At 45.8% G+C, this 23,687-nt stretch overlaps 1 protein-coding gene across 3 annotated transcripts; it reads right to left on the reverse strand.

Annotated features, from left to right (window-relative positions):
• Nucleotides 1-3,563: 3,563 nt before the first annotated feature.
• CDHR5 (cadherin related family member 5) lies at nt 3,564-20,927 on the reverse strand. 3 transcript variants are annotated; one of them, XR_008465966.1, is made up of 14 exons: nt 20,362-20,927; nt 19,399-19,449; nt 18,954-19,046; nt 18,730-18,828; nt 17,258-17,368; nt 16,719-16,895; nt 16,225-16,315; nt 14,565-14,662; nt 13,597-13,803; nt 12,437-12,553; nt 11,526-11,598; nt 8,801-8,952; nt 3,780-6,174; nt 3,564-3,666 (listed from the first exon to the last, which is right to left on the reverse strand). XR_008465966.1 is itself a non-coding variant. In XM_054198749.1 (14 exons), the coding sequence occupies exons 1-14, from the start codon at nt 20,833-20,835 to the stop codon at nt 5,596-5,598; spliced, it is 2,106 nt and encodes a 701-aa protein (XP_054054724.1). In that variant the 5' UTR covers nt 20,836-20,927; the 3' UTR covers nt 3,570-5,595. The 3 variants fall into 3 exon arrangements, 2 of the variants coding, with proteins under 2 accessions (XP_054054724.1, XP_054054723.1); XM_054198749.1 differs by having other exon boundaries at nt 3,570-6,174; nt 20,362-20,540; nt 20,757-20,927; XM_054198748.1 differs by having other exon boundaries at nt 3,570-6,174.
• Nucleotides 20,928-23,687: the final 2,760 nt, after the last annotated feature.

The raw sequence follows: 23,687 nt of genomic DNA on the forward strand, positions 1-23,687 counted from the left end.
TCATATCTGAACCTATGATATTTATTTAAAAGCTTACTGAAACACTATTTTTGCTACTTTGTTTTATGAAAATTCTTCTGACTGATCCAAATAATTTTATAAAAACATTTCTGTCACTTAGTATGTTTTTCTTTCTCATACAAATGTTTATAAATGAAATAGTTGTTGTACAATAATGCAAAAAGCTAGTCAGCCTTCCCAGACAAACAAATCCAACCAGGTTTGGTGTTATCTCAGATGGGTTTGAATTTAAAAGATTACATTTTCTTCTTGTTCCTTTCACTTTTTTCTTCATTTCCTTTTAAAACATAATGTGAGATTGAAAGGAGAATAAGACTCTACCTCTTTAAAATCAGTAATTTTCTTTGTTGTATATTATTTCCATTAAAAAAAACCAACCCAAACAAATCAGAAATAGCCATAACACATTAGAAGTAAGATAAAAATGAAAGGTTTTGTTTGCCATTTTTCAGTCATTGCTATTTTTTCATCCAGTTCCAACGATTTTCTTAAACCAAAAATACTGTCAGGGCAGACCCAAGAACACGGGATCTGGAGGCTTTAACAGGCAATAACTTGAAGAGGCAGAGCTCTGTCTGCTGCGAAGTTTTATTAGCTCTCCTCAGAACAGCAACAACAACAACCATTACATTAGACGTAATATGTACAAAACATCATCTCCTTTGAATGGATACAAGCTTCACCCTGAAAAATGTGAAATACTGTGCCTGTATGTACTGATGTTAGAAATGGAATAAAGTAATGAAAAGACTGGTTTAACTGGACCTGTCCGATTTCTATGTTTGAAAGATGAATCTTAAAGATAGACTTGGAACTTATTGAAGGCAAGGAGGAATAAGACTAATTCCCTGCTGGCGCTCCAACTGAACAGCAGGGACTTCCATAGTCTCCTGGAGGGACAGAACAACAGAAACCATGTGGCAGGGTGTGGGGATGGCTCTCAGGCTGAGCATGGCACCGATGCTTACAGTGTACCTGCAGGGAAGAGGCTGCAGAATGAAATGGGGGTCCTTGGACATCACTACAACAGCGAGAACAAAAGAAAGAGGTACCCAAAACCCCTTCTGAGACCCAAGTTTGAAACAGGATGTGGGGTCAGGGGAGTGGTGGTGAGGATCAGCATCATAAGCAATGGCTCAAGAACATTTTCCCGTGGTCAGTCCTGCCCATCCAGGTGCAGGCAAAGGAAGACAGTCCCCAACCTCCCGCTGTCCCCATCTCAGCGCCATCCTAGCTTTGGCAGCCCTGGCTTCAGTACCTCGAAAATGGCATAAAGAGGACCATCAGCCAGACGTCCCTCTCCCTGCCATGTCCTATGAGATCTCCTGATATGGCACATCAATGAAGTCACAGCTGGTGGCATCTCAACACCCTCATTCCAGGGCTGCAGCCAGCCCTGTGATTCATACGTTTACTGTACAAATCATAATTAGGTTCTGCAAATGCATGCTGTCTTTGTGTGGGGCTGTTACGCCAAGAGAGGAAAGGTCAGTGAAACCTTCCTGCTGACGGGACCCCCCAGCTCACCACAAGGCTCTGAAGGAAGGGTCGAGTGCAGGAAGGAGTTGGCAGAAGCTGCCTTCACTTTCTGCTTTCTCATTCAAGCTGTGTAGATTAAAAGACAGATGCCTTTGGTGTCCGTGTGATGGCACTATTTGAACATGCTTTTTCCCTTCTGAGTGCTGCAGTTTAACTTTGGTATTAACAAGCACAAACTTCTGGGTACTTCCAGTAGGAATTTTGCAGGATAAAAGAGCAAGAACATAAAAGCTTGCGGGGGGACAGACTGAGCAGCTGGGGCTGTAGCGGAATGAACTGCCAACAGGGAGCCTGGCAGGTGAGCGGCACATCGATGGGATTTCAATTGCACGCCAGCGGAGGGGAGCCAGAGCACCAACAGCCAACGAATTGCAAACTGGGGCTGCCTCAGTTCACACAGCCTGCCAACACAAACGGCCAAAAGCAGGAGAAGCACAGCAATGAGGGGAAGGTGAAGCACCAACAGATGGGTACAGATTGCCAATCAAGGGAGCTTATAAGTCAGTGTGCCAACGCATGTGCCCAGAAGCCCAAACAATACAGCAGCAGAGGGAAGACAGGCTGACAACAGTGTGCCAACTGACAGGAATAGGTCACATATGGCACAGCAATGAGGGAAATGGAGCAGCTACGCTGTGTCAGCCCGTATGAACTGCCTTCTGCTGGAAACTATGCAGTTCAGTCATTGGTCACAGGTATCATGAAAGAGTCTTCTGGAGAGGCAGAAAAGATTTTTTCCTTTCTCCAGGTGTGTACAAAGAAGAGTTAGAGAAGGAGATGTAAATCCTTCTCTATGTAAATGTAAAAGCAAGAGGAAAGTTGTGCCTCAGGTAATCCTGAGGCTGGCAAAATGCTGCAGGAAATGAGAAGGTATTTCTGCTCTTGCACATTTAGGGGGCAGCTGGTCTAGGGGAGTTGTGTGTGCATATGTCTGTGTCCCTTCATCACCATGGTGGCATCATCTTTGGTAACAGCTGGTGGGGACAAATTCACCATGCTGCTATAGATACCAGACCAGTACTACCTGACTGCACACATCCAGCTGCACCAGGACTGATTTGAGCCTGTCCCTTGCTTTCAGTAAACAGGCCTGTCTGTGTCAGCATTTCTCTCAGAAATGTTTTTCCTGGTTCATTGAAGGCAGACGGGATCTGGCAATCAGCAATTCTTCCCAATGCCAGTCAGTCACTTTTCAGGTCATTACACTTTAAAATAATTCAAAGCTTCTGAGGCAGGATCGGCCAATTGCAACCCATGTAATAGAGCTGTGGATAACAGTAACTGGGTTCTGGTAAGCACTGGTCCCAATTGCAGAAAACTGGGACAAAGGGGCTGGTGAACACCACGTTGCTTTTATCTGCGCTTTGTTCCTTCTCTCAAACCTCCTCTGTCCTTTCCAGTCTCCTCCCGTACCCACATGGGTTAGAAAGCACAGTGCTGTATCGGTTCCCTTTGCCTCTCTGATGGGGGACACTCGCTGCTGCAGTAGTGTGATGTCTGTTTCTTAGTCCAGCTTTCTGCTTTGCTTCCACAGAGATCATCCTTTGTTCCGTGTAAGCTGGGTTATGTCAGCCACTGGCCTGGGACGCAATCCTGCACTGCCAAAACAATCCCTAAACATCTGGGCCCTTAGCACTACTGAACCATCATAAATGCTAATTCTTGGTGCACAGCAAGCTGGTGGCATGCTTTTGGACCTTTAGTCAGAGGTCAAAAAGCAAATGGCTGGAGAGGGTCAGAGTAGAAACACTTGAGTTTCGCCCACCCGTCAGCAATCCTTCTATGGGTAGCTTCAGCGTGGAGAGCAGGCTGGGCTTTACCCTCACCCTTGCTGGTGACTGAAGGCGTTGGGCTAGCAATTAGCAACTACTGGAGAGTTCTCACAGTCCTGTGGGAAATGTTTGCTGGAGATAACCCGAAGCTACTGGAGGAACCATGTTTACGTGTCAAACACAGGGCACACTCCCCGACCTCTGTTATCAGACAAACCACACTTGTAATTTCTGGGCAAATACCTTTATTGCAGTAAGGAGGAAAGCTTTCCATATCTCAGTCTCCACCTCCAGCAAAAGTGCAGCTCCTGAAGTCCATACAGGAAGGGCAGCTCTCCTCAGATAAAGGAGAGCAGAACTGAGCTATAGCAACACTGCGACAGGGAGATGTACAGAAATAAAGTATGGATAAAAGCCTCCTTGGAAATGATTTGTGCTTTGGTGTACCTGTGGATTCCAGCAGCCATACTTTGGTTTCTCTCTCTCAAGGTTTGTCTGGAGTAATGACAGGGATATGGAGATTGGCTTGTAGGGAAAAGGCAAGATTATTTATTGGTTTTGCTTCTCTACCATGAGACTTCTCTTGTTGCAATCCTGTGCTGTTGTGCTAAGCTGAGAAAGTGAGATAAACATTAGTGACCCAAGCTCCTTCTGCTGCATCCCTGTCTTAGAGGCTCCTGAGCTTTTTACTGGAAGTCGAATACTCAAATGCCCATGTCTACTCTGTAGCTAGCCCCAAAATGAGAAAACCAAAAGCAGCACAAACCTAGTGTTGATAGATCAGAAGATGCAAACGCACACAGCCATATTCTCAGCCAGCTTTTTGTTACCAGCTGGGGGAAGAGATTGATTGGCAGGAGGTATAAATCTAGACCAGAGCATCAAACACTTTACTCCCCATGCTACCTGGAAACGATGTGCTCATTTTGCTGAATTGGGGCTTTACGACAGGACCATGATTGAAGACAATATTGCTGAAAGATGAGGGAGGATTGAGGGAGGAGGGGTCCAACACGCTATGGTGGTCTCACCCCATGAAGTCAATCCAGAGGTCAGCAGGCTTTCTAGCTCAAGCCTGGACTCAAGCCAAGCAGAGCAGAGCTGACCTGAATCACCTCCTCTCTCAGGCTGCAGCACAGCTCTAGGTGAAGTTTGAAAGATGGTATTTTACCAGCTTGTGAATGGGGAAAGGTGGTATGCAAAGGGGTTGGCATCTGAGACCAGAGCAGCAGAGAAATGGCAGTGCCGTCTGGCACTTGGAGGCAATGCTGACCTCCTTCAGCAGCAGTGATAAAAGGGACACTTTGAGCCCTGTCGGACAAAGGAAACAATGGGAAACAACATGCTAACCCCACATCCAGCACCCCTGGAATGATATCCATTGCTGCAAAAAGCCCAGGGAGCTGGGAACAGCTGGCAGGAGCTCTTCTTTTCTCTGACAGGCAGGAGACAGACAGCTAAAGAAGTACTGCACAATTAGTGGTTTTATGACATAGAAAAATTGATGACAAAGTCCTTCAGTAAAGAACATGTGATCAGTCCTTGCTTACCAGTGATAGAGGAAATAGCAGCTCCTGAGCATGAAAACTCCTGGCTGCTGGCAGGGCAAGGACCATAGTGGCACATGCCAGCTGCTTGTGCTGGGAACAGAGTCTGGCATGGCAGAGAGCGGAGCCAAGCCCTGAAGTGACCTCCTGGATACTCGTATGAGCAACTGCAGAGTCAGGGTGCCTTGCGCTGGCAGCTGGCGTCAAAGTCTAACACCCTAAAGGGAACAGCCAAGCAGTCAGTGCTGGCTTATTTGCCCATCAAGAGGAGACGAACACCGGTTGTGTAACTAAATTGCTACCGCAAACTGGGCTAACGGCTTCCAAGTCAGTTCAGCTACATCTCTGCTGTACCTGCAGCTGGTTTGGGAAATGTGCTGTAAGGGACCCCAGGGGGAACAGGCAGGAAGGTTGAGAGATGGGACATGTGTTCCCCCCACTCAAAATACAAAGTGATATTTCAAGGTCTCACTAAAGGTTGAATTAGCTGTAATCTCTTCCAGCTTTAATCTCTGCATTCAGACAAGCAGGACAGGCAACCTCATCGTCCTGCACTCCAGTTGCCCCCTGAACACAAAGATGGGCTTCATGTTGGCAAAGCAGCTGAGATTTCCCCATCCAGTTGCCCCCTGAACACAAAGGTGGGCTTCATGTTGGCAAAGCAGCTGAGATTTCCCCATTTTTTTTGTGGGGAGGAGGGTGCAGGCCTATTTCTATTACACGTGACTGTCATCTTTTGTCACTGCGTCTGTGTGAGACATGTCAACTGTCACTTCTGCAGCTGGGAGTGATGAGCTCTCTGAGACAAAGGACACTCCCAGCCCTCTGTCGTGATTGTCCTTGTCATAATCTTCTTCCTCCTCCTCGTCGTTCTTCTGCAGATCTGGGTCACTGTCATCATCACCATCTGATGCATTGTCCTCAATCACTTCAACCCTCTCTCCAGCATCTGGATCCACATCAGTCTTAAACCACACAGCTTTGTAGCCATCGTCTGCCATGCGCCTGTCTGTCTTGAGGATGGACTTCACTTCTTTCTCATGCTCAGTCTCTTCTTTCATTTCTTTCTCTTTCTCTTCCTGGTCAAAGATGATCGTGGAAGCTATAGAAACCTTCGGGAGGCTATCAGTTTCTTCCACATTGGAAGAGGGCAAGGAAAGTGCTGGCTGTAGCACATGTGTCATGGACTGGACACTGCCATTTTCTGACATTTTCTCCTGTTCGGTGTTCACATTTTGGTATTCATCTTGCTCATAAGATTGGTTCTGGTAATCTCCAGAGATTTCCTTGGAGAACTACAAAAGGAGAGACACCTTGTGATTATAGTGAAAGTAAAAGAAACAGGGTATGGGTGGGGGGAAAGGGTGGCTGAAGTCACTGAGCTCCTGCTCAGGAGAGCTTCAGCTTGTTTTGCAGTTAAACCTATTTGAAGCCTGGGAAAGATATGGTTCCTTTGAACAGCTTTTTTTTTTATTAAACCCCTTTCTGGATTTTTTTCAGATAGGCATGGGCATGTTTTCCAGGAGCACTGAGCACCGTATACTGATTTGTACCCATCCATTTGAGGTATCACTCTGGAGTGGGATTCGCCTCACTCAGGGTGAAAGACTGTTGTTCCCCTGAGCTATGTGCTCTGGACTTGTGGTGTAGTCAGTGGGGTCTAGGCTCCTGACAGTCCTATCCTAAGGCAGAGACCAGCATCTGGTCAGATGAATTACATCTTAAACTTCAAAGTAACCAGACTGCCAGCGACTTGAGAGAGCCAAAGGTAAACAGCTCAGGTGCAGACAACTGTCTAAGCCCAGGCTTTAGGATAGGATCTGAAGAGACCTTTGTCTCCATTGATTATAGAGGGAGGATGAACAGTGATTTATACCAGATGCATATTTTTAAGAGAGTACCTGCGATATGTGTCACATTCATCCTAGATTTTGTGCTCCACGGAGCTGCAGTCCCCTCCTTACCATGTCTGCTCATCATCTACCATATAGCTCCAGCCGCAGGGGACCAAAAAGGGGACAAAACCAACAGCAAACAGCACTGAAGTGATGCTACCTTTGCAAACATTGTCTCAGGAGTGATTCATCACAGAATCACAGAATCTTCATGGTTGGAAAGGACCCTTAAGATCATCGAGTCCAACCAAACAACCTACAATCTCTGCCACTAGAGCATGCCCTGAAGTGCCACATCGAGACGTTTCTTAAACACCTCTAGGGGTGGTGACTCAACCCCCTCCCTGGGCAGGCTGTTCCAGTGCCTGACCACTCTTGCAGTAAAGTATTTCTTCCTAATATCTAACCTAAACCTCCCCTGCCACAACTTCAGACCATTTCCTCTGGTCCTGTCGTTATTCCCCTTGGGAGAAGAGGCCAACACCCCCCTCTCTACACCCTCCTTTCAGGGAGTTGTAGAGGGCAATGAGGTCTCCCCTCAGCCTCCTCTTCTCCAAGCTAAACATGCCCAGCTCCCTCAGCCTCTCCTCATATGACCTGGTCTCCAGACCCCTCACCAGCCTGGTCGCTCTCCTCTGGACACGCTCCAGCACTTCCATGTCCCTCTTGTACAGCGGGGCCCAGACCTGAACACAGCACTCGAGGTGAGGCCTCACCAGTGCCGAGTACAGAGGCACGATGACTTCCCTACTCCTGCTGGCCACGCTATTCCTGATACAAGCCAGGATGCTGTTGGCCTTCTTGGCCCCCTGGGCACACTGCTGGCTCATGTTAAGCTGGCTCCACCAGCACCCCCAGGTCCTTTTCTGCCGGGCAGCTTTCCAGCCACTCTTCCCCAAACCTGTAGTATTGCTTCGGGTTGTTGTGACCGAAATGCAGGAGCCGGCACTTGGCCTTATTAAACCTCATACAGTTGGCCTTGGCCCATGGATCCAGCCTGTCCAGGGCCCTCTGTAGAGCCTTCCTACCCTCCAGCAGATCAACACTCCTACCTAGTTTGGTGTCATCTGCAAACTTACTGAGGGTGCACTCAATCCCCTCATCCAGATCATCGATAAAGATATTAAACAAAACTGGCCCCAAAACTGAGCCCTGAGGGACACCACTGGTGACCGGCCACCGAGAGGATTTCACCCCATTAATCCCAACTCTCTGGGCACGGCCATCCAGCCAGTTTTTACCCAGCGAAGAGTACACTTGTCTATGCCAGGATTCGCCAGCTTCTCCAGGAGAATGCTGTGGGGGACGGTGTCAAAGGCCTTACCAAAGTCCAGATAGACAATGTCCACAGCCTTCCCCGCATCCAGAAGGCGGGTGACATGGTCATAGAAAGAGATCAGGTTGGTTAGGCAGGACCTCCCCTTCCTAAACCCGTGCTGGCTGGCCCTGATCCCTTGGCTGCCCTGCACTTGCCGTGAGAGCTCGCTCAAGATGATCCTCTCCATGATCTTTCGTGGTACCGAGGTCAGGCTGACAGTCCTGTAGTTCCCTGGGTCCTCCTTCCGACCCTTCTTGTAGATGGGAATTACATTAGCCACCCTCCAGTCATCTGGCACCTGCCTTGTTGACCAGGATTGTTGATAAATGATGGAGAGAGGCTTGGTGAGCTCTCCCGCCAGCTCCCTGAGTACTCTTGGGTGAATCCCATCCGGCCCCATAGGCTTATGTACGTCTTGGTGCAGAAGCAGATCATTGACTACTTCCTCCTGGATTATGGGTGGGTTGTTCCACTCTCCATCCTTATCTTCCAGCTCAGGAGGCTGAACACCCTGGGGATAGCTGGTCTGACTATTGAAGACGGAGGCAAAGAAGGCATTAAGTATCTCAGCCTTCTCCTCATCCTTGGTTGCAAAAAGTCACCCTCACACAAAGATGTATAGTATTTGGACAGCCCATCCATACTTCAAAACCTCCTCAGATCCCACTTTCTAACTCTAAGAAATTCAGGTATGAACAAGGCACTTACCTTTTTCCGTATCAGGTGTTTGGCTGGTTTTCCATACTGTTTATATATCATCACTCCAAGGAAGATTAAGGCAATCAATAGCAGTGCTGCTAATGTACCACCTAAGATAGCCATATCCTGCGCACTGTATATCTTATCAGAGAGGATTACAGCTGTAAGAAAAACAAACCAGTGTTACAAAAGCCTAAAAATGGCAGCTGGCTTTTTTATCACAACACTTCATTGTGGGAGAAGCTCTGAGCAATTTTTGCAGGGCAAAGAAGCATCCTGCACTGCAGAACGTGACAGTAATATACTTAATGTCACAGAAAGCCATTTGTTTGCTGTCCTAAAAGCAGAGGATTGTGGGTTTTGGGTTTGTTTTGTTTGTTTTTTGTTTTATTTGTTTGTTTGGTTTGGTTTTTGCTTTGTTTTGTTTTTTAAGGTGACCGCTCACAGAATATTATAACTTCCAATAAGTTACGTGAAGTGGAAATAGCATCCATTTACAGGACAACGACTTCTACCCCATGATTTAACTAAGCTAATATAGAGGTGACTGTATTAGGCAAGCAGATGTTACATGGAGTAAAGCTAGGTAGGGGTAGGTCTTTTACTTTCCCACTTCGTTTACACCAGCATGCAAAAGTGAGGTATGTTTGTACGTATGTGTGTGAAAACGCAAAGCTTCTGTTAACCAGAACATCACCTCTGACACCGATGAGCACGTTAAAATCAGAAATAAAAAAGTATAATAGAGAATAGGAAACGCATTAGAAGGTCCTTAGGACAGGAAACGCTTTCCTGCCCTTCTGTAGCTGTTAGCAGTATGCACCAGCCTTCTCAGGAGTGACTTATGCGTTCAGCCACCGGTCAGCATAAGCATATTTGTAGAGAGATCAACATTATAGCAGAAAGACAGTAACTTCCTCAAGGAAGTTAAAATCAGCTTTGCTTGATGGTGGTGGTGGGATTCTTTATTTTTAAGTTTTCTAGTTTCATTTTGTAGTGTAAATTAGTCTCTTTACAGTTTAACGATTAACGAAACACAGTCTTGTTCTCCTGCTGACCTGTTTATGACAACGGACTTTGAGTATTCCCTCTGCATTTGATTGCACCCTCAGTTTATCATTAATACGTTGTTGAAGGTTTAGGACTCAGTGACTTGTTGCTTCTTAATCATGTCTCCTAGGGAGCCGCAGCCCACAGAGCTGATGTGAAACTCCACCGCCCTTAACTCCTCCTGTGCTGTGCAGCACGTAGTGCCTCTGTGAAAGCTAGCTCAGCTTGGTGCAATGACTCACCTTGAGATCTCTGTGAGCACTGGTGTCTCAGAAACCAGAGGCCAATGTACAGTTACAACTTCCCAGAAGGAGTGGATATTAAAAACAACTCTAGTTTCTCCCTGGATGTTGGAACGCTCAGTAAAGCACTCTCCAACGCATTGCATGCACATTCTCTAACACCACCTCTTAGAGTTGAGGGTTAAATACCCTACAGATTTGCCAGGCAAATGGTAATTTCAGCTCTCTTTAGGCCATTCCTGGGTGTTGGCAATAGTATAGAATAAAGTACAATTCCTCCCCGTAGGGTCTGAGTCATTCAGTGTAATTTCAATCTATTTTTTTGCATAATCATGAGCATCATTATTTTGTGGTGTTTAAATACCAAGGGCAACATTTAAAAGTTGCACAGAATTGTTGGTACCTCTGTTTGGAGTGTTTGCAGCCCTGTGTGCTGACACCTGAACTGGCTTTCTGCTGAGCTGGACTGCATCCTTAAATTGGGTTTAGGTAGTTTTTATGCAGCCTGTGTTTTTAGCTGTGAAGTGGCACTACCTTTAGGGAATTCAAATTTAGGCCCAGGAGCCCACTTTTTTTTTTTTTCCTCCAGAAATCCCCATGACGGTTGTGGTTCAGAGGGTGAAGAAACGGAAGAGCTCAACTGGGAACTTCAATCATAATCATCATGTAGAAACCAATGGAGTCTGGGCATTATATGCCTATTCTGATATGAAAATGCATGATATTGATTCATCTTAATCCAAATCATGAAAGGCTTCGTAAGCTTCAAATCTAACTGATTTATAAGATCTAAGAGCCATTCCTAAGAAGTATGGAAGTGTAAGCTATTTTTGAGTCAGCAAAGCCAAATGATAGCTGGAAGGTTATGTATGTAATGTCATGTCTATATAATTTCTCATGGGTCATTTCTTCTGGTAAGACCTTAAAATCTTGGAGTATAAGAACCTGACCTGAGTGGAAAATGCCTTGGCTCATGAGAAAGCCAGGCTTTGTGGGGGTTTGCCAACTTCTGTCTGCTCTGCATAACACAGGAAAGAATGTTGCAGTTTTCTCTATTTTTGGCTTAAAAAGAACAATGATGTACCAAGGTGTGAGGGCAACCCTCCTTTGCCGTAAGACATCCTGGGTTATCTCTGACCCACAAATGAGCATGCAGCAACCCCAGATTTAGCTTCGGAATAACAAGAAAAGACACTACATACGTGGCGCTACTTAAAGTCTCAGGAAGCTGTTCAAGGCATGTGGTGACCACATCGTAAGGATGTATTTTGAGTCTTTTCTCTCTTATAGCCACCACGGAACCTCCTGTAGGTATGGGGTTGGCCTGAACCCAGGTCCCCAGACTGCAGTGGGTGACCTGTCGTTGCCAGTTTGCCCACAGAAATGGAAAAGACTCCCCAGCCATCTCCACAAAGCAGAAAACAAAGAGACACCAAGCCTACCTGTGTTATGGGTGACCTCCACCATGATTACAGTGCTTGCCTGCTGCATGCTCACCATATCTTTTCCAACAGCCTGTGTGAACATGGGAAAGAGAGAGCTGAGGAACTTCCTAGATCTCCAACTCACTCTCGAGCTATGTGGTGGGCAGCGGAAGAAGAGCTCTGAAGAGTCCCTGGCCTGGGCCAGAACCAGGTGCATTGTTTGAGCACAGCTTTGCAGCACAGTGCTGTACACAGAGAATGAGGTAGTGTGGGGCAGGCAGCAGCGCGCGCTGGCACTTCTCCCTGCCCTGCCTGTGTAGCGAAACCAATGCTATAGTCAGGCTGGTTCAGGTAGCTCCATAGGGCATGGCATTGTGCCAGGCAAGTCTTAGGGAGCCAGTTGTCACTGGCAGGCAGATGGACAGAGTGAACATCTAGCTGCTTAGAAAGTCTTATTAACTGCTTCCTTTGACCTGAGCAAAAAAAGTACTGGATTTACCAAGGGATTTCCAAGTTTGGGGCTGTAGCCTTTAGAGCTGGGGTATATGCCAGCAGTCATACTCTACCCCTACCTACACATCAGCCTCCTACCCACATGCTTACCCTCCTTTTTCTGTTAATCAGACTGTGGGAGGGGGGGCTCCTAAAATCTCCCCATCTGACCTTTTGCCTGTCTACAATGGTATTTTCCATAGGATTGGAGAAACAATTTTGCATCTGGCCCTGGATATAACCTGTATCATGGAGAGTAAATATGCTCTCACTTCATCTCCCTCCATCCCTATACATTTACAGTGCAAATCGTTGGGTCGAGGACTGTCCTTTCATTATATCCCTTACCTAATGGAATTCCACTGTTGGTGCTTCTCTGCTAGAAACTACCCCTTCCTTCCCTGACCCTGGCAAGATACCAAAGGAAGTTGTCCTACCTCAATGGTTACAGTTTTTGATGACTCCAGCTTCACGTTTGTCAAGATGAGTCCATCTTTGGTTGCGATGAAATCAGTGCTGTTTTTTATGTAGTACTCAATGCTTGGGTTGACTTTCTGAAAAGCCAGAAGACGGAATGATTAAACTACACTGTTTGTGCTTTGCGTGCGTCTTCATAACAACCCATTGGCAGAACTTGTCAAATACACCTGAAGCACAAAGCAGGTGTGTAGTGCATAAATAAATCTAGACTGAGGAGGTGAGAAAGGTTGAACTCGTGTGTTCACCCTGTTGCTCAGAATTCAAGAATGTAGTCTGAAAGCACTGACTCCAGAAAAAGCCCAAGTCTTACCGAGCTTGTGTTGGTATCTTTAGTATTTGCCCAAGCAAAACAAATCTATGCAAGGGACCTTGTAAATTTGATCAGTTCTGCCTTTAATACAGTGCCAAAGGGGGATGTACATGGATAATAGTCCCCCTGCTGAGATCTGCACAATTTTTTCCTTTGTATCTAGGCTGTTATTCCTCTACCAGATCCCCAGTCTTGTTATGGAAGGCTTGGCATCAATAAAAGCATCACTTTTTTCTTTATTTAATAGGGCAGGATGGGAATGGCTTTCCTTCTCCCAGTACATTATTCAAGAATGGCACTCTCAAAATGAGTCCTTACAGGGGGAAGATTAACAATTTGCAGCCCAGGACTGCAGGTCCTTGCTAGTCTGTTGTCTTTGGACCAGCTCCTCTTCCCAGTCCACAAATAGCTCTCCTTGGCCTGGCAGAGAGAGGACACCTCTGCCTGGGATCCTGACACCCTTAACTCTTCAAGGGAACACTTCACCCAGCCCTAATTCAGATCCGGACCTGTTCACAGTATATGCTGACCCCGTGCTTTACTCAGCGTGCTGTTTGGCAGTGGATCAGCTCACCCGCATAGATCTAGGTGGGACTGGCTTTTGGAAGAGAGGAGTCCAACAGCTTCTCCGCATTACGTCATACCATAAGGAGTTCTGATCTATGTGGAATTTCCAGGTAAATATAATATGGAACGCTAGAGGAAAACATGTGTTTGCCCCTCGCCAGCTCCCCTTCCTTATGTTTTCTGATCCTGCTTTAAGCCTGAAGCAGTGAGAAAGAATGCAGTGCATTTTCAGTTTCTTACATTAGGGAAATCATCATCCTCTGCTGTTATCATCAGGGGTGTCGAAGGATCACCAGCTTGGAAGACAAAGCTTCTCGGGTCCAGACCAGCAAATACTGTCCCATTGTAGATCCTTGTCTTAAAGTATGGTGGGTGATTATTTTTACTGACGACTTTAATCTCTACACTGGCTATGGAGTATTTCTGTATGTTGTTGACCTGGGTTGCCTGGAGAGAAAGAGAGAGAGGGAGATGCTGGCCTTTTGCTGTTAGTGATGATACATAAAAGGATAGGCTTGATCTGAAGCCCTTTGCAGCCCAGGGGGTTCTTTCCATCATATTCAGTGAGCTTTGAGACAAGCCTGTCACAAGTGGCCTTATGGTTTGGAGCCCTTGTGTTTTAGTTTGCTTCTGCTGCTGACCCTCCACACGGTCTTGGTCTAGCCCTAAAGTCTAGATATGACCCTCCATAAGGGCCACGTCTGGACAAATTGCCATGCTTCAGTACAAAGCAGTGAGATTTTGGGGTTTGGGTCAATTCAGTTACTGCCTGAGAGTCCACATCTTCCTGGGTACATATGTGCAGGGAGTGCTTTTCAACTCCCTCCTTTCCTCTTGAGCTGTAGCCAAAAACGGAGCTTGTCTCTAGGGTTGAGTTACATTAACTACTGTAACACAAGCTCCAGTCATGCCTAAAGAAAGCCTTCCAGTTATGCTTCTCTATACTTTCGACTCAGCAGGATGTCCCCTTTCAGTGAACTTGGTTTGATGTTGCAATCCACACATAAGGGAAAATACCTATGAACTTCTGCAAGAGCTTTGCATGAAGTTGGTATGAGACACTGGTCGAATACTAGGCTCTTCCAAAAGAAACGGCATAACCAAGTTAGCTTTAATTATTAATGTAATGGATTCCCGTTACATCAGGACTGTTGTTTCCTAGAAAGCCAGCTGTGCTGGGTTGTTGTCTGCAATGTCATCAGACTTACCATGACTTGTAGTAGGTACGAGTCTAGGGAAGTTGCTTCTTTGTTCATAGTTAGATTCCCTGTGTCTGCATCCACTGAGAATACTTTGTCTGGATCCCCTAAAGAAAATGGAAAGACTATTCAGTCATCAGATACCTTCATAAAGTGACCTGGAGCTCATTGACACGTGCTTTTTCACATGCTAGTGACAATATCCTCAGGGCATAATGCTGTTTTCCTTGCCTGCCTTGCCTCCGAGGGCTGGCAGTGCTGGCCAGGTATTCATAGGGACTCAAAAGACATCGAGAAGATGTGTGTGAACCCAACTAGATGAGGTAGGACAGCAAAGTTTTGCACGTCCAGGGCCTAGGCCCAGATATAGCCAGCTTAAATTTTGCTACATGCCTAGATCCTAGAGACTCTGCTGCCATTTGAGAACTGAAGGTCTCCAGTTCCCTAACCCTAACCTGAACCCAAACCCTAACTGAACCCAAACTGTAGTTCAGGAGATATAAGGGAAGAATTATTCCAATTTTAAAGGCAAGAAACCAACCTACGAAGAATGGTTGGGTGGAGATTTGTCTTGAATAGCTCTAAGCATCTAAAGGGAAGACATCTCTACCTGACGTTGTTACCTGTATTGTGAAAAGAAAATGGCATCTCAGTGCATGATTTATCCAACTTATTGTGAACATTGGCCTCAACGTGAGCTGCATTCTGCTCTGGAAATGCTTATTTCTCTCTACTGACTACAAAAGGAGCCTGGACACAGAAACCTTCTTGTATTGATGCAGGGGTAGAAATCAGCTTCCTAAATCTCTTATGTGTGTTTGAATCGTAAAAACGTCTATGTTGGATATATGTTAAAATATAAGCAGAAATTTTAGTTCTCATCCTCACTCTGAGATACTGGGGGCTGTATTTAGACAAGGAACCCCCAGTCTGGGGTTCCCTATTGACTGTGGGGTAGGGAGGCCACACTGTATCCAAAATGCCAGTGGAATTTAAGGTTCTTTAATGTATTCTTTAGCAGGAGGATATTCACAGATGTGGTAAGTGATTACTGCACCTGACCAATGTGATCTACCTTTGTCTTGAGAGTTATTCAAACCCCCTTATTGTTAAAAAAAAAAAAAAAAAAGAAGAAATCCTTGGAATGAAATAAATCGTCCAGTCAATGACTGGGCAATCAGTTGACTGTATTCAAGAAATCTTTTTGAAATCAAGACTAAAATAGGGCAGATTAGATAGTGGCAATGTACTGGGGAATAAAAACATAATTCTTGACAATGAATGAAAATTATGATGATGATGATGTCAGAATTTTAGGTTCAGCTCAAAGACTGTATGAAAGTGGTGTGACCAGACTGGCAAAATGAAGTCTAAAAGCTCAAAGATAAAACATGTCTCACTTCACCCCCCCAAAAAAAGCCCTTGTGAAACAGATTTTAAGGAGATTGGTTTCTGGGACTGTAATTCCTGTTTTCTTTCTCTCTGTACAGTCTGTTTCTTGTACTTAATTCACAATGTTCTGTGGATCTAGTTATGTTTCTGTGGGAGAAACAGAGGGGCAAATCCCCAGGCCCTCAACTCTCAGGTGCCAAGAGGGTATCTCCTCTTGGCAGGTAATGTAGGGGACACATGAGCAACGTGGTTTGTGGAAGATGAAACGTCTACTCACCACCAACAATACTGTACACGATTTTTTCATTTAAAAGGTAGTCAGGATCGATAGCGTAGATAGGCCCCGGCTCCAGGATGAGTGGTTCCGTCTGCGATAGTAAGGCAAAGCATTACACAGCACACCACAGCACCAGATTAGCAGTTGCAGCATTCTCCCGTCCCAGCATGGCTCTGGTGGTTTTGCCTGGCCAAAATGGCACTTATTAACTGGGAGGCGGCTGTAACAGGGCAGAGGTGAGACAGCCTAGAGCACAGTGTTTTCCAGCTCCTGCCTCTCCTGTGACGTGCTGCAGGAACAAGGACAAGCAGTGCTGCTTGGCGGGGGGAACCTCCACTTTCCGGGATGGTGCAGGCTCCCTGTCACGCTGAATGCATTTATGACTGGAGATCAGCACGAGCTCGTGGAAATTATTAGGCACTATGCACTGGGAATAACATCTGGATGCTGTTTGAGAACGGCATCAAGGACACTGTTCGATCATGCCTGCTTACCGATACCTCGTAGATATTGACCGTCCCGGTATAGCGGCTGCTGATGCAAATGCTTTTGTCCGTGTTAATGAAAGTACAGGGTAGGAACCAGGGTGGTTTGGTGTCAGCTTGTTCAATATATATGTTTATTGTTGCAGTAGCCGTGTTGGTCAGCTCCAGGCTGCCCACCGGCCTGTCCTGTATCCAAAGGAAAAGCATACTCATGAGATGAGGGTTTCACTGCCAAAAGAAGAACCCATCTGCAAAAGCCAGTGGGCCAAGGGCTTTTAGCTGTTGTGACTCCATTCTGTCTCAGGTTTAGCAGTTCATGTGAGGTTAGCTAAAGCAGTGAATTATCTCATTCTACTGACAAAGGTGGGCCGAACGTAAGGCTGGACACAATCACCGTGTAATTATGGAGGGAGGAAGGCTGCTCCAAAATCACCACCCCCAGTATCCACCCTCCCTCCTGCCATCCCAGAGATCTCCCGTTCAGACTTACCCTTCAGCTAAGAGAGACTGGAGCAAACAAGTAATTTTGTTTCTCCTAAAGAACTTACCCTTGCATACAAGACCAACGTTGTCAAATTAAATTTCTCATAGTCCAATGCTTTTTGTAGATAAATTTCTGGGTTATTAACTCCTTTTATGGCAAAATAACCATCTGTGCCCTGGGGGGAAGAAAAGGAAAAACCGTACTAGCAGAGTCAATCACAGACATGTTCAAAGTACTGCTCGTTGCTGTTTGTCATCCCAATCGGACCTTTAAGCCTGGGGACCTGGAGGGGGGCAGAGCGTGAGGGTGCCAGATCTATTTAGTCTTTGGTATTACACACTGGAGTTGCCTGGCTTGTCAGAAACGTTTCTACATGTTTCTGTGAGTTTTATTCTCCAAGATCCCTTGCTTTGCCTGACTACTTGCTCAGCAGGTACTGCATGAAATCTTTTACATCATTTATTTCCTACACTCAACAGGTTGCCAACAATCCTTGATTTCGTGTCCGTGACGGCCAAGCAATCTCACATCCATGCACAGAACAGGTCAAAGATGTCTCAGCATCTGAGAGCTGGCAAGATCACTTGCCTTACCATAGCACAGCTGAACTTTGGAAGCAGCTGTAAAGCGAAATTGAAATAACACAAGTTGCATTTTAATCTATAACCTTCTGCACTTGCTTTGATTCTCCTTTAGTCTTATGTCTTGACTAGAATTCCTCTGGATTTCTAAATCCCCCTGGATTTACATCAATGTGAGTGCAAAGTTTAGTCTCATAGCTGAAATTCAAAAATTTGTGGTTTCTGTTCACAGCCCTTAAAATCCCTGGTGTTATGGAGGTAATGGAGGCACAATGTCAGACACTGGCTGCTCACTCCACAATGCTTTTTAAAAATGTAAATATATATTTTGGTTTTCTCTTGAATTTACTTTTTGAGGGGGGTGGGGTGTGTCTAGCCCTTGCGTTCTAGGCTGGTGTCAATTTAAGTGTGCATACAATTCACTGCCCACGTTATCAAGCAAACTCCTTAAGAGCAAATAAGGCACTAAAGTGGGACCTGCGGAAAGCGGTGTCTGCCTTTGGCTTTGACAAAGACTCTTTGTGCGATCTCGGGCAGCTCATCTCATCTCCACTCTGCATGGATGCTGGTGGCAAACAGGACATCCTTCTTTCCTTATCTGACTCAGTGCAATTCTGAACTCTGTGAGGTACAAAGGTCACTCCTGATATATTTACAGACCATCCCAACAAGACTTCCCTCGATCATATGGCTCACAATATCCTAGATGAAATTTTAATCTGTACAGTGTAATAAAAGTGTCAGCAGTACAAGAATTTGATACCTGCAACGTTGATTGCTCTGTTCTGCTAACCGAACCAGTGCTTGGTTTTTGCAAAAGACATACCTCTTCCAGAAGCTGTCAGAGAACTAAATGCAATACGGTGGCCTTGGCCTCAAAGCTGAGCTCTTCTGAATTAAACACAAAGACTTCTCCAGAGCTACCAATTTTTCCCCAAAGCGCAAAGATGCTCACCGTCACTATTGTTGTGAGTTCATAATATATGGTGTCCGGGTCAGCATCGCTAGCACTTACATCCTCACGGGGTACAACGATTGCATTCACTTTTGTATCCTGAAACAAAGTTGCTGTGGTTATTCTCTCTGTGGAATGGGCTGAAGACTTCTCCCTGCTAACCCTTCCTTAGTCCCACAGCACTGGGTGACTCAGTGCTCTCTTCACTTCCATAAAATGCTTACCTCAGGAACAACTGCGGTGATATTCGTTTGCTTAAGCACTGGGCTGTTATCGTTCACGTTGAGAATGGTCACTTGAATGTCCAAATAATTGCTCTGCAGAAAGGGTAAAGTGAGAGATTCAAAGACAAAAATGAGACTGTTAGAGGCTGATCCTGACTTGCAGAGTGACCAGAGGGGATGGTGTAGGGAGCACAGCTGGATGGGGGCCGGATGGGGCTGGGGCTTGCAGCCAGCCCATAGTGTGTGTAGCGTTTGTGGGTTTATTCCCTCCCCCCTCCCCACTGGCAGAGCCTTGGGCACTCTCGTGAACTGTGAGAGGAGTGCGTATGCCCGAAAAGAAAAGGACGTCTCCTCGCCCTGGTCTGTGGACTAGGAAGAGCAGAGGGAAGTACGTGCTGCCCTGCAGTACCTTGTAAGAGGGCTGAGTGTTTGGAAGAGCACTCACCTGCCCAGCGTTGTTCTGACAAATCAGGGTCACCAGCAGCAAGGTGATTGTCTGTATGCAAAAACAAAAACCCAGCCATTGTAGAGACAAGCAAAAATGTGCTAAATCTTTCTAAAGTAAATGAGACAAACACATGCATTGCTGAATCAGAAACACTGCTGGGCTTTATCTTGCTTTCAGGCATTTCTAGCTTTTCCTTTCTTTGCTATACAGCCATCCATCAGCGCTGGGGTCTTGTTTACAATGGAGTCAAAGCAGACCAATCTTCCAGCTTCTCTCCCTGTGATTCCTGTAACATGGCAGCAGAGCTAATCGGCCATTTTCTCACACTTTAGGTGAATTCAAACAGAGATTTCTTTTTAAATTGAATGAAACAGAAATGTACCATGCAGCAAGTACAGTGTCACCTGCAGGGTGTTAACTCTGCTGTTCTTCGCTCAAATAAATGTGGATTTTTACAGTAGGGGAAAGGCAGCTTAAGGATGCTTGTGGCTGTGTACAGAGGGCTCCAGGAAGGTAAAATAATTTACCAGCAACCTAACTAAACACACTGACCTTTTATACTGACTTTATGCTTCACACAGGATCACCTCACTGCTCAGAGCTGTGTTTTTTACAGGCAAACAGGGATCATTTTACATGAGTCCTGGAGCTCCGAACATTACAGTTGTCACATTTTTGGTTTTAAAACTTCCCCTTGCTTTAATTCATACAGAGTCATTGAAGGGAGGTGACAGCAGGCATTCCATGCATCCCACTCCTCCCTGTACTCTGCTTGCGGAAGGGCTGACCTCCCAAGCAATGAACTCAAACCCAACCGAAATAGGTTTATTTTTCAAAGTTATTTCCTAGATCCTTTAGAAACAGGTTATGAATCCCTCAAAGTCCAAGACCCCAGGGTGAAACTCATTGCATCCCAGCATTATCCATCTCATCCTTACAGCCTATCAGCTGAAGGCTTACCTCATAGTCCACACTTTGGCTCAGCTGCAGCTCAGACCCCTGTATAGTGAAAAATCTGGCATCAAGGGATTTGGGATCAATTGTTACAGTGAAGCCTGGTTCCGTATGGATAGTGGTCACCACATGGCCAGGAAGGTTATTTTCATAAACATCTGGTCTGCTATTACTGACAGAACATCCTGGAAAAACACACAAACAATACCGAAAATTGCCCAGGGATTCACATTGTGACAGAGTTGGGTGAGACCTGAGACCCCTCTCGTTATCGTTGGAGAGAAGGTCGTTGAACAAAGCTGTCTCAGAGCAGGAGTGTAAAAGTCTCCCACCTATAATGGTGCAACCTGCTGCCGTGGGGGTTATTCCTCTGTGTTCATGGACCTCCTGCAAGAGCTTACCTGGTTGCTGTGCTGGAACCTGTGTCATGAAGGGCAGCAGGGAGAGCACAGGAGTGAGGAGCCAGCAAGAAGCAGCCATGGTGACCTGCCAGTTGTTGAAAAAAATCCCTGTTTCTGATTAAGCTGATCCTCTTCTCTCCTTGTTTTTCCCAGTGCCGTCTTCTGCGTTCACCGTTTCATGAAGGCAAAAAACACTGGCTGGCTGGCGTGGATTGTTGCGGTTCAACCTTTGCCTCTTTGCCTCATTGGATGACTTGTCAAACAATATTAACCAGTCACGGAACATGATAACGCATAAATTCCTGTCGCTACTTTGTTCCCGGGTCTTTCCTATCCTAAACTCTCTGTAGCAACAAGGATATATTTAAAGCATTTCAGAATTCAGAGCCGAGTCCCCTGAGGTGAGCATGAAGGAGGACAGGGCTGACACTCGGGAAGCTGTCTGTATACTCGAGCCTCTCCCAGTGGGGAGGAAGTAGGCAAATTTATGTTTCTGATGTGCCAGATCTGTTTTGGTCAGATCATTTCCTGGAAAAAGGCATAATGATGCTACTATACCTCCTGTATCTTATTTATCTAGTCAGTCTTTTTCTGCATGGCCCACTGTCGTGGCTTGACCCAACCTGGCAGCTAGGACCACACAGCTGCTCGCTTACTCCCCCTCAACTGGAATAGGGACAGAATCAGAAGAGTAAAAGTGAGAAAAAACTCATGGGTTGAGATAAAGGCAGTTTAATAAGTAAAGCAAAAGCCACACAGGCAAGTAAAGCAAAACAAGGAATTCATTCCCTGCTTCCCATCAGCCAGCAGGTGTTCAACCACCTCCAGGAAAGCAGGACTCCATCACATGTAACAGTTACTTGGGAAGACAAACACCATAACTCCAAATGTCCCCCCCCCTTCCTTTTTCTTCCACAGCTTTATATACTGAGGATGACATTATATGGCATGGAATATCCCTTTGGTGAGTTGGGGTCAGCTGTCCCAGCTGTGTCCCCTCCCAACTTCTTGTGCACCTCCAGCCTGCTCGCTGGTGGGGCGGTGTGAGGAGCAGAAAAGGCCTTGACTGCTTGCCGACAACCAAAACCATCAGTGCACTATCAACATTGCTTTCATCCCAAATCCAAAACGTAGCACTACACCAGCTGCTAGTGAGAAAGTTAACTCTATCCCAAGTGAGACCGTGACACCCACATTCCTTTTCGTAACGGGTTTTGTTCTCCAGCCCACGACTTACGGTTTCTTCTAGTTGCAGTCTATCATGTTGTTCCTGAAGAACAGATTTTTTTAAAAAAGTTTAAAAAGATATTTCTCAAATGTGGTAACTTTATTTCTGAAAAAGGCAAAGGTTTCAGTGAAGACAAAGCCATCTTGGATGCTCTTTTGTTTGGATGGTAAAGGAAGGAGCTAGGCCCTGCATAGGTCCTTGGGTTGAGATAACCAGTTATGTTTCTGAGACGATCTTGTTATTCCCAGGCACCCTGCAGTACCCTCACGAGGCGAGCAGAGTGGATCCAGGAGCGGCAGCTGGGGTCAGCTTCAGCCCAGTGGTTACCCAACAACTTTGTAGGGTTTTTGTAGGCATGTTCCCCAGAATCTCCATCCAGGCTCTGATTATTTACATCTCAGCACCTTCCTGAAGCCTCAATAGCATGCTATTCTGCTGCCTTGTTCTATCTTTTTCTAAGCCTGTGTAAATTTTTCTAAGCTAAATATCACACGGCAAGGTGTGTGTTCCCTTGTGCAAAGAAACACCATTGTTTTCAACTTGCCCATTGTGTAGGAGGAGAAAGGGGGCAGCTGCTCTGACTTCTCCTTTTAAAATACCAATTGATTTCAGAAAGCTCTCAGGTGCTGCATTTGCCAGATGGCCATTACTGGCTTAACAACATACAGACTGTCAACACTCCTTCTAAAAGTCCTTCAAGAGGTTGCTATCCTAGCAGAGATTTCCTATGGACGAAAATAAACAAATGTCAAGGTCTGCGAGAACAGTATTTCAGCATCACTGTAAGGGAATGAGTGCTTAGATGAACATTTGAGAGGGTCTAGCTTCTTTCCAGGTGTCAGGTACATCATAAATGGTAAAAACTGATGGTGCAGGATGGGTTGAGCAGTTTTGCAGTAGGCACATGTAATTGCAGCTGAGGATTCCTTATTTTAGAGCTCTTCTTCAAAATCTGTTGGTTTTACAGGAAAGGTGGAGTTGCTGTTCTATCAGAGGAAGGAAGCTGCCGGCTAGTGTCTGCCAGGAGGTGCATCTGCCAGGGATAATATGTAAACCTCGTTAAAAGGTGGGAACAAATTCCTCCTAGTGGAGCTTTGTCTTTAGTGGCTGTGAGAAAGCTGGGCCAGTAAATACAGGGGCAGAATGGAGTGGAAGCAATATTTAGAGTGTGTAGCTGTGTTGCCTAGCACTCAGGACATTTCTCTGCAATAAAACCTGGCCAGTGGCTAAGTTTCTGCTGAATGGAGGCCCTGATACTGGCCTCTTTGTGCAGCTGGTTTGTGAGCAGTCCTGAGTCCCAGCCACAGAAGATGTGGCCGGGGACTCCAGTTAGTCCTGACAGGCCTCATGTGGGGGAAGCCTGGCAAACATCCCCTCCTGTGGGGGAAGCCTGGCAAAATACTTCCCCGCATTCCTAATGCTCCAAAACCTAGTAATGGTACCAACCTTATTACTGTTTCCCACAAAGCAGCCAAAGCACGGGCGTAGCTCATAAATCTTTATTTGACTTCAGAAGCAGGCAGCCAGATGCTAACACAAAGTGGAAGTGATGTGCTTCATTCAGGCTCCATCTACTGACACCAGTTCACACTGACATGTATTTCACTCCTGATATTCTAAGAGGTTTCATAGGGTTTTGGATGCTTTTCAGAATTTTTATTTTTATTTTTTTCATATTTATATTTTTTATTTTTTTATATTTA

The sequence above is a fragment of the Rissa tridactyla genome, chromosome 4 (genome assembly GCF_028500815.1).
Source record: "Rissa tridactyla isolate bRisTri1 chromosome 4, bRisTri1.patW.cur.20221130, whole genome shotgun sequence".
In the NCBI taxonomy this organism is placed as follows: domain Eukaryota; kingdom Metazoa; phylum Chordata; class Aves; order Charadriiformes; family Laridae; genus Rissa; species Rissa tridactyla.

Excerpts from the sequence above, each read along its gene's own strand:
- CDHR5 (XM_054198748.1), bottom strand. The coding sequence starts at position 20,835 with ATGGCTGCTTCTTGCTGGCTCCTCACTCCTGTGCTCTCCCTGCTGCCC. Across the intron at positions 16,316-16,718 it reads TCAATATCTACGAGGTATCG|ACGGAACCACTCATCCTGGA; the intron begins GTAAGCAGGCAT and ends TTACTATCGCAG. Across the intron at positions 14,663-16,224 it reads CGTGTACAGTATTGTTGGTG|GGGATCCAGACAAAGTATTC; the intron begins GTGAGTAGACGT and ends CATTTTCTTTAG.